General features: G+C 39.2%; 1 protein-coding gene across 2 annotated transcripts in view; it reads right to left on the bottom strand.

Moving 5' to 3' along the window:
* The window catches only part of Nr6a1 (nuclear receptor subfamily 6 group A member 1), a 169,961-nt gene that overhangs the window by 123,886 nt on the left and 35,090 nt on the right, over positions 1-10,985 (bottom strand). For both annotated transcript variants that reach the window (XM_050124838.1, XM_050124837.1), the window contains exon 3: positions 8,161-8,205. In XM_050124838.1, coding sequence (XP_049980795.1) covers positions 8,161-8,205 — 45 coding nt within the window. The remainder of the gene's footprint in view (positions 1-8,160; positions 8,206-10,985) is intronic.

The following is a 10,985-nucleotide window of genomic DNA, read 5'->3' on the forward strand; positions in this document are numbered from 1 at the left end:
TCACAACAGAATGATAACCCCAGGCTAGCAGAGTTATCACCAAGATTGCTATGCTTTTCTTTGTAAATTCCATGACAATGGAAATAAACCTAGGATCTTAATAAATGCTGAATATACCTTCTACCTCTCTGTACATAAGATCATCATTTTTAACAAGCAGTACTTCAAACTTAGTGCCTCCCTCCCCTGCCACAGCAGAAAGGATGCTAGTTTGTAGCCTGCTAGCAATCCCAAATAAAAGGAATTCATGTTGATCTTAACCAACCTCAGTGGTTTTCACGTATACATCCTTCTTCATTTGTCAGGTTGGTTTTGTGACAGTAACTTCTTTGGTGAAAAAATATTTGCTAACTATAGCTGGTCAAACATATTTTCAGGAATTATACCCAACTGCCATAGCACCTACATGGCTAAAATATAAATTAGAAAAAGAATATACTGGAGAAACTCCACACGAATGAAGAATGATAAAACTGCTCTAGGGCTGTGGGGTCATTCTCAATTACAGGATACAACAGTTGAAAAACACTGAGTCGTTTTTAGTTTCTACCTCTCCAAAGCACTGACAAAAGTCACTAGCACCTTTTTCTGTGTCTAGACCAACCCAAGAATCAATCTCAAGTAGGGCAAGAATACGAAGATAACCTCAGACTTTGTCAGCATATGGAACTCCAACAGGTCCTAGGCAAATAGGTACACAATGTTACATCTGATCCTAACCACTACAGCTGAGACCACTAAAAATAAGCCAGAATGTCAACTCCAAAAGACTAGAAAAGAAAAATAACAACACAAAGAATGTGTACATATTATGTGCATTGGTGTTTTGTCTATCTATATGTCTGTGTACGGGTGATCCCCTAGAACTGAAGTTACAGACAACTGTGAACTGTCATGTGGGTGCTAAAAATTGAAGCCAGGTTCTCCAGAAGAACAGCCAGTGCCTTAACCTCTGAACCTCCAAGCCCAAGAATGTGAACTTTTAATTAGTTTTCATGTATGTTCTTACAACAAACTAATGTTATACCTCTCAAATTTTAAAGCTAGCTGCATTACTTTTCAGACATCATTGTTTTTCTGTTTCTTTCCAAGTAACACTGTCTTCTATTTTTCCTAGGGGGCTTCCCTCTGCATTCTTCACTTAGGTCTTGTTGCCACCTAGTGGACTAAGCAGGAACACACCAATGAACCACCACAGTGGCTCACTGCTTCCATTTCAGAACAAACCACTAGATGGAGTCTTTAAAAGCAGGGAAGAACTAAAGAAGCAGCTGGGTAATTTGTAACTACACAAAATACAAAAACTTATAACACAAATAATAGATGTTATGTACTGAAGATAATGAATGGGTTAAAGAAAAATAAAAATCTGTTGTAGGAAGCATAGTAATGTAGTTAATATAAGCTTTGGTTCCCAAAGATTAACCTCACAAAATGAATTTGCCAAGCTTAAGTAAGCAAGATATAAAAATTATAATACCTCATGATTACCTGAGGTTTTCCCCCAAGGTTATATGGCTCATTCAGTTTTAAATCTTCAATCAGTAAAACCACATCAACAAAATACACATCAAGATGCAGAAATTATGGCCGGGTGGTGGTGGTACACTCTAATCCCAGCACTTGGGAGGCAGAGGCAAGCAGACCAAAAAAATGCTGAAATTGCTTTTTTTTTTTTTTTGGTTTTTCAAAACAGGGTTTCTCTGTGGCTTTGGAGCCTGTCCTGGAACTAGCTCTTATAGACCAGGCTGGTCTCGAATTCAGAGATCCGCCTGCCTCTGCCTCCTGAGTGCTGGGATTAAAAGTGTGTGCCACCACCGCCCGGCAGCTGAAATTGTATTTAAACACATGGACATGCTCATAAGAAAAGTACCACCACGGGGCTGGAGAGATGGCTCAGAGGTTAAGAGCACTGCCTGCTCTTCCAGAGGTCCTGAGTTCAATTCTCAGCAATCACATGGTGGCTCACAACCACCTGTAATGAGATCTGGTGCCCTTTTCTGGGCAGAACACTGTATATATAATAATTTAAAAAAAGGAAAAGGAAAAACAAAGAAAAGTACCACCAGCTGGGCAGTGCTGGCACATACTTTTGATCCCAACATTCAGGAAGCAGAGGCAGGCAGATCTCTGTTCAAGACCAGCCTGTTCTCCAGAGGGAGTTCCAGGGAAGCCTGGAAAAAAACTTGTCTTGAAAAGGAAAAAAAAAAAAAAAAGGCTAGGTGGCATGGCATATGCTTGCAACCCTAGCAGTTAAAAGGCTCAGAAGATTGCAAATTCCAAGAGTGTCCAGTGACTACACAGTGAAAGATTCTTCTCAAAAAAAGGGGGAAAAAAACTGGACGTACTGGCACACACCTTAAATCTCAGCACTTGGGAAGAAGAAGCAGATGGGATCTCTTACAAGCTAAAGGCCCTCATGGTGTTCATAACAAGTTCTGGCTAGTTAAGGCTCTGATAGAGACACCTTGTTTCAATAAACAAAAAACAAAAAACAAAAAAACCAAGTTGACTACAGATATACAAACACAGCCATAAAAGCTCATGCACAAGGATTGCCTGTGTGCTCCAGGTCAACACTTGCCTCAGAGAGCTGGACCTGAGCTTCAATGACTTGGGAGACAGGGACCTGCAGCTGCTGGGAGGACTGTGGCATCCAGCCTGCAGACTCCAGAAGCTGTGGCCTCACATCAAAAGCCTGTGAGGACCTCTCTTTCATCCTGGGTACCAGCCAGACCTTGATGGAGCTTTATTTGACCAACAATGCTCTGAGGGACACAGGGGTCCAGCTTCTGTGCAAGAGTCTAAGGCATCCAGGGTGCAAACTTAGATTCCTGTGGCTGTTGGAAATGGACCTGAACAAAATGACCCACAGGAGGCTGGCAGCACTTCGAGTCACAAAGCCGTACTTGGACATTGGGGGCTGAGCATTGCTGCAGCATCAGAATGGAGGTGACCAGGATCTTTTTATTCCCTCAGATAGCTACAATCCTGCACTTGATGGAGTCAAGAGGATTAAAAATTCAAGGTCACCCTAGGAATCAGAAACCAGAGACCCTGACTTGGGGCAGGAGGCCCAAAAAGTGCTAGCTGGCAAAATGTTTGTTCTGCTTGAGCCATTAACAATCTTTGATGAAGCTCTTTGGATTTGAAAAAAAAAAAAAAAAGTAGCCCTGGGCTACACCTTTAATGCAAGTACTCAGGAAGCAGTGGCAGGGGCATACACAGAGTAAAAAGAAAAAGTATGCTACAGACATGACAACAAACTGGACAACAGAATATGGGTATTTGTTCAAATATTTGTGTGTGTAGTTTTTTTTTTCTTTTTTGTACTGCTGGGGATCAAACCTAGAGCCTTGTACATGTTACGCAGGTTTAAGTAAGTTTTTGTCAACTTTTTCCAAATTTCATAGGGAAAGAAAGTTTTTCAATACAGAACTAGAAAAACAATGTCCATATACAAAATAAGCTAAATATTACCTCACACCATATGTAAAAAATAACATCAAATATGTAATATAAAGAAAAAACAGGCTGGACATTGGTAGAGCACAGCTTTAATCTCAGCACTAGGAAGGCAGAGGCAGGCAAACCTCTGTAAGTTCGAGGCCAGTCTGGTCTACAGAGTGAGTTCCAGGAGAGGCAGGGCTACAAAGAAACCCTGTCTCAAAAAAACCAAAACTATAAGCAACAAGCAGAGCCAAAAAAGAGGTTGTGTATGCTGAAACCTGAAAGACTAGGGTGGGACTATGCAAACGCCTTTGAGTTTATATCATATTACAACCCAGGTGCCCCCAAAAAGAGATACAGAGCTTGAACACGTGACTTGACAGGCTTTCCTCTTACTTTGATCTCTTCTTTCTCTGCCCCTGCTCCTCTCCTTTGGGTGGAATTGTGAATCCTTGGGAATGTGCAGTTTGCTCTTATTCAAGAGTTTGCCTAATTCTCTAAGAAGGAATTTAGACTTCTGAACCACGCTAGAATTATCAAGATTTATGAGAAGAATAGAAAATAAACTAGGTACATTATGGGTTTTTTGTTGTTGTGTTTTGGTTTTTCAAGACAGGGTTTCTCAGTGTAGCTTTGAAGCCTGTCCCCTTCTGTAAACCAGTCTGTGAACTCACAGAAATCCTCCTGCCTCTGCCACCACTACCCAGCTTGGGATTTTTATACATGTTAGTAAAAACATAAAATAGTGATTCTGGTATTGAAAACAATACAGCATATATACAAATATGTATACATAATAACAATGAAAAAAAGGTCATAAATTTGAAAGACAGTGGGAGGTGGTACATGAGAGGATTTGGAAGAAAAGGGAAATATAATCTAAAAAAATAAAAAAGTTATATAAAATTAAAAAAGAAAACAAAACAGCAGTAACTCAAAAACAGAAAAGATAATTATCACATGATTCAGCAATCCCAATTCTGGTTATCGATGCAAAAGAATTTAAAATAGGAACCCAGAAGTACACTTTTATACACCCATGTTCATAACAAGACAACTCACAATAGATCAAAAGCTGAACAAAACCAAACATCTATGAACTGGTAAATAATAAAATATGATATATACATACAAAGTAACATTATCCAGCCTTAAAAGAATAAATGAATTCTAATATATCATACAACAATATGGATAAATGTAGAATATTATTTTAACTATGTAAAGATGTTACATTTGTTTAAGCTGCAGAATATTACTTTAACTGTGTCAAGGTGTGTTACATTTGTTTATGCTGTGTTTTCTTAATTATGTAAAGATGTGTTGCATTTGTTTCGCCTTGCCTGTCTAAGGCACCTGATTGGTCTAATAAAGAGTTGAATAGCCAATAGCTAGGCAGCGAAAGGATGGGCGGGGCTGGCAGGCAAAGAGAATTAAGTAGGAAGGGAAATCCAGAAGAAAGAGAGAGGAAGGGTGAGGGAGGAAGAAAGGAAGGAGAAAAAAAAATGAGGGAGAAAGACAGGGACATGCCTGGAACCAAAAACCAGCCAGCTGCCAGCCAGTTGCCAATCAGAGACACAATAAGCAGGAAAGTAGAACATGCAGAAAGAAAAAGGTAAAAATCCCCAAGGCTGGGGCTGGAGAGATGGCTCAGCAGTTAAGAGCATTGTCTGCTCTTCCAAAGGTCCTGAGTTCAATTCCCAGCAACCACATGGTGGCTCACAACCATCTGTAATGAGATCTGGTGCCCTCTTCTGGCCTCCAGGCATACACATAAACAGAATATTGTATACCTAATAAATACAATAAAAAGAACAGAAAACATTCTTATAAAAAAAATCCCCAAGGCAAAATGTAGATAAAGAGAACAGATGAAAATAAGAGCTAAGATAAGGCCGAGCATTCATAAACTAATAAGTCTCTGTGTCATGATTTGGGAGCTAGTTGGTGGCCTAAAAGAAAGACTGCTACAGATAAATCTGGAAAGCATTATGCTAAGTGAAATGTTAGAAACAAAAAGACAAATACTATGATTCCACTAATGGGGATATCTATAAGGGTAAAGAACTGGCCAGGCGGTGGTGGTGCACGCCTTTAATCACTGCGCGTGCGCGCGCGCGCGCGCGCGCACACACACACACACACACACACATTCATACGTGCATATGTATATATACACACACAAAGGAGAGCCAGACATGGTATTAGGTGCCAGTAATTCCAGAACTAAAGAGGCAGAAGCAGAACAACTTATGAGCTCGAGGCCAGCTGAGCTACATGGTGTACTATAGGCCACCAGGAGCTATACAATAAAACCTGGTATAATTACACACATCTGCATGCACACAATGAAAACTGTAATAAAAAGGTCTGGCTGGGTGGTGGTGGTGGCAGCACTTGGGAGGCAGAGGCAAGCAGAGCTCTGTGCGTTTGAGGCCAGCCTGTTCTACAGAGAGAGTTCCAGGACAGGCTCCAAAAGCTATAGAGTAAGAGAAACCCTGTCTTAGAAAAACCAAAACGAAAAAAAGAAAAAGATTAAAAAGTTAACATTGTATTTGATCATGGAAATTGAAATCCTTCCACCTAAGAGTAAGAACGAGACAAGAATATCATTGCCATTGCTTCTACCTACTATTACATTGGAAATCTTAGCCAGTACAGTAAGAAACAAACACCATAAACATCAAAAAGGAAAACATATGGCTGTCTTTATTCATACTTGTGCACACAAAAGTCCCAACAGATTTATTGTTTTAGGTGACTATCAGAACTAGTAAATTCAATACAAACTCAACACACAAAATCAATTGAATTGTAACAATTTGGCAAATAAACTTTAAAACCAGTCTGATTCATAATAGCATTAAAATGCAAAATGGAAATAATTTTAAAGTAAAACAAGATGTCAACATTAATCCATTTAAAACATTAAAGAGAAAAAGTAAAAATACTGCATTTAGAAAAAGGACAAACTAAATGCAAGGATTAGAAGCCCTGCTGTTGATAAGGTGGCAGTTTGAGCCAGGGACAGAACACAGTGATAAAGCACTTTGCCTCACAGGCAAAGCTTCTTAGTTTACCTGGCAATGAAAAGAAAAAAAGACAATTCTTTTGATGGAATCAGTGCAAATCAATTTTTAAAACTCACCAAATTTTTTAGTTTTTTTTTTCAAATAAGTTGACTCTAAACTTTATATGGAATAGTTTTTTGAAAGAAAAAAAAAAAAACTAAGCCAAAATAACTTTGGAAAGAAGAATGGAGGCAGCTTATCAATACCCCGTTTATTATAAAGCCACAAAGTTGAGGACACCATGGCTTTGATGAAAAGATTCGAAAGGAGTAATGAAAGAAAATACAAAAATCCATAGATTCGCCAGTGGTGGTGGTATATACCTTTAATCCCAGCAGCTGAAGAGACAGAGGCAGGCAGATCTCTGTGAGTTCAAGCCTAGCCTGGTCTACAAGAGCTACAAAAAAACCCTGTCTCGAAAAACCAAAAAATAAAATAAAATGTTTAAGTTTTGCTGGGCAATGGTGGCGTACTCCTTTAATCCCAGAGGGCTGGGAAATAGATAGATAGATAGATAGATAGATAGATAGATAGATAGATAGATAGATAGATAGATGTCACAGTTTCTAAAAGAAAATGGAATTTGGTTATACTAAGAATTTTTAGTGAGGAGAGATGGCTCAGTGGCTAAGAGCACTGGCTGCTCTTCCAAAGGACCTGGGTTCAATTCCCAGCACCCACATGGCAACAGTTAATTTAAAAAAAAAAGATATTCATTATAAAATATGGTAAAAATGAAAAGGAAAACCAAAGGCCAGGAGAAAATATGAATACCACATATACCATATGACATCCAAAATATAAAAATACCAACAATGCAAGAAGTAAAAAGGAACTTAATGTTTCTAATGTTCAAGACTTGAACCATTTAAAGATATGACATATGAATAGCCAGTAGGTATATAATACAGTAACCAATATAACTGGCCATTGGGGAGATGCTGGCTAAAAATATACCTTCCCATCACAATGCTCACTAGAGTTACAAAAATTAAAACCCTGACAATATCAATTACTTGCAAACATATGAAATAGAAATTCATATGCTATTAGAACTATAAAACATAAAACCATTTTGGAAAACTGGCTACTCTATAAAAATTTTAATGTGTATCTACCTACCATATAAACCACCCAATTTCTACTATGCTTTAGAGGATCAATATACAAAATGTATACAAAATTTTGTGTAAGAAATTTATTTATTAAGCATACATTGTTTTGCCTGTATGCATGCTTGTAGGCCAGAAGAGGGCACCAGATCTCACTACAGAAGGTTGTGAGCCCATGTAGTTGCTGACAATTGAACTCAGAGCCTTTGGAAAAGTAGGCTGTGCTCTTAACCTCTACGTCATCTCTCCAGTTCTTGTGTAAAAAATCTTATAGCTGCTTTATCTGCACTAAACTAGGTCCAGCCCAGGTGTCAACAGACTGTGATACTGTCAGTACAATACCCCTCAGGAATCAAAGGCGAAAAAGCATAGGGAATTTTGAAGTGGAACTACAATGGTGAAAACTGCTTCGATTTACATTGCAGATAGGAGCATTTATTTCCTTGTATGAAAATTTCATATATCAATTTTAAAAAGATACAAAGAACAAGGGCTTTTGGATCACATAGAGCAGCTCCACCACTTACCAGGTGTGTGACCTTGGCCAAGTGTTAAACTGTCAGTCTCCCCATCTGCAAAACAGAAAGAACTAGAGTTGAGAATAACTTCACAGAGCTGCAGGAAAATTAAACAAGATAATACTTTAATGATATAATACAGTAAGTGCTCAGTAAATATTAACAAAGAAGTAAGAAATTTTACTTGCATATTTCAGTCTTGTTTACAATGACACCTAGTGGGGGCTGATACAGTTGTATGAAGAAACCAGGCTTCACAAGAAGAAGCAAAGATCAGCATGCAAACTGTCACCCGTGTTTTTCTTTTCTTTTCAACAAAAGGTCTCCTATATTTCAGGTTGGCATTTACTGTGCATCCCAAGACGATCTTGAACTATTGATTCTCATGCCTCTACCTTCCAAGTTCTGGGATTATAGTTCACTTATTTTCTACTGCACCATGCATCCTAATAAGCTACTCAACATTTATTTATTTAAGAGACAGCATCTTACTGTGTGGCTCACGCTGGCCTAAAGCTAACTAAATAGACCAGGCTGGCCTTGAAATCACAGAGACCACCAGCATCTGTTGCCACCTAGGTCAGCCTCAATTGATTCTTGCAAGTATTAACTCAAGCCTCACTTTATGGGGCTGAGCCATCTCACTGACCTATTCTAGGCTTTCAGAGTATCCCTTCCACAGAGCAATATCAAGATAAGAGAATTCTGGTCTGGCACAGTGACTGACACATGTAATTCTAGCACTCAGGAAGCTAAAGCAATAAAATAATCTTGAGTTAAAGCCAACTGTGACAACATAGGATATCCAGACCATTCCAAGCTACATATGATCCTTTCTCAAACACACACACCTGGGGGAAAGGAGTATGAATGCATATAATCTGAATACAAAACCTATGCTCTAAGTGGGAAGCTGGAGCTAAGGCTTGATTTGGCATAGTTTCAAAAACTTGTCAGCTGAAAAGTAAGCTAAATTCTTTTTAAAATATATTCCATTTTTCTTAATCATACAAGATTTTTTTTTTTTTTTTTGGTTTTTTGAGACAGGGTTTCTCTGTAGCTTTGGTGCCCGTCCTGGAACTAGCTCTTGTAGACCAGGCTGGCCTCGAACTCCCAAAGATCCACCTGCCTCTGCCTCCCGAGTGCTGGGATTAAAGGCGTGCGCCACCTCAGCCCGGCTCATGCAAGACTCTTACTTTAAAAAGTTAAAATTATGAGGTGGGTGGGAGTGCAATCCTTTAAATCTAGCACCTAGAAGGCAGATGGACAGATCACTTTGAGTTAGAGGCCAGCGAGATCCTCAAAGGGAAAATCCCTAAAGTGAAAGATTCTCATGCATTCTGGTACCAAGGTATGGAATTAAAACAACCATTTTCAGCTTTTTTCTTTTTAAATATAAGGGCCAGAGAGATGGCTCAGTGGGTAAAAACACATGACACATAGGGCTGATGACATGAGAATGATCCCTGGAAAACACCTAAAGCCAGAAGGAGCCAGGCACTGGCGAGATGGCTCAGAGGTTAAGAGCACTGGCTGCTCTTCCAGAGGTCCTAAGTTTAATTCCCAGCAACCAAATGGTGTTCATAATTATCTGAAATGAGATCTGGTGTCCTCTTCTGGCCCACAGGGATACATGCAGGCAAAATATTGTATATATAATAAAAATAAATAAATCTTTAAAAAAAAAGCCATAAGGAAAGAATCAACTCCACAGGGTTGTCCTCTGACCTTCACACACTTGCTTTGGCAGATATAGCCCATCCCATCTCTTTCTCTCTCTCTCTCTCTCTCTCTCTCTCTCTCTCTCTCTCTCTCTCACACACACACACACACACACACACACACACACACATTTCAAACTGTCACAAGACTGCTCCCATAGAAAAAAATAATTGCTACAATCTAACCTCAGATTTTTTTTTTACATTCTTTCTTAGTCATCCATCTTAAATTTCCAGGCTTAAGTGTTTTAGCATTCCCTACACCATCAGATAATGACAGACATCCATGACAACTGAATAACTAACAATTGACTTTGAATGTAACTATCTTTGCATCAATTGTAAAGAAATGCTAAACTCTTGGCTCCGCAGAGAATGACAACACGTCAGTATAAACTCTGAAATAGCAACAGAAGTCAAGGGAATGGAGGTTCAGCCTATGTTCGCAATTGCATCACACCCCACCTTGTTCAAAACAATCCTTATGAATCCTCATCAGAAAGCACTTCCCACCAAAAGACCTGAACCAGCAATGATGCAGAATACTGAACTGGAGCTTTAGAAACACGGGAAAGTACTAATGCCATGCGCCACCTAATCACTGAATGTTGCAGAGGAGACATTAAGGAAAAACAGGAGACTTGTAAAAGTTTCTTAATTTGCTTCAGGAAAGAGCCTGTCTCCTAAAGAACCTGTCTCATGAAGTCCTGAACATAAGCTAGAGAAAAAAAACCTCTTTGAGAGGCCTTAATTTGACAGTAAATTCTTCCAGTTTGTATCAAAATCATCCTATAATGCAAAAGATGCTAAAATGACACATCATTGCCTTATTCTTTCACACACCAAAACACATACACACACACACACACACACACACACACAAAAACCTAAAAACCACAGCTGGGCGTTGTAGTGCACAACTTTATTTTTTTTATTTATTTTTTTTTGGTTTTTTGAGACAGGGTTTCTCTGTAGCTTTGGTGCCCGTCCTGGAACTAGCTCTTGTAGACCAGGCTGGCTTCGAACTCCCAGAGATCCGCCTGCCTCTGCCTCCCGAGTGCTGGGATTAAAGGCGTGCGCCACCACCGCCTGGCTTCATCCTTGTCTTTTTAT

This window comes from Alexandromys fortis, unplaced genomic scaffold, assembly GCF_014885135.2.
Source record: "Alexandromys fortis isolate MF-2015 unplaced genomic scaffold, M_Fortis_MF-2015_v1.1 scaffold_228, whole genome shotgun sequence".
Classification (NCBI taxonomy): Eukaryota; Metazoa; Chordata; class Mammalia; order Rodentia; family Cricetidae; genus Alexandromys; species Alexandromys fortis.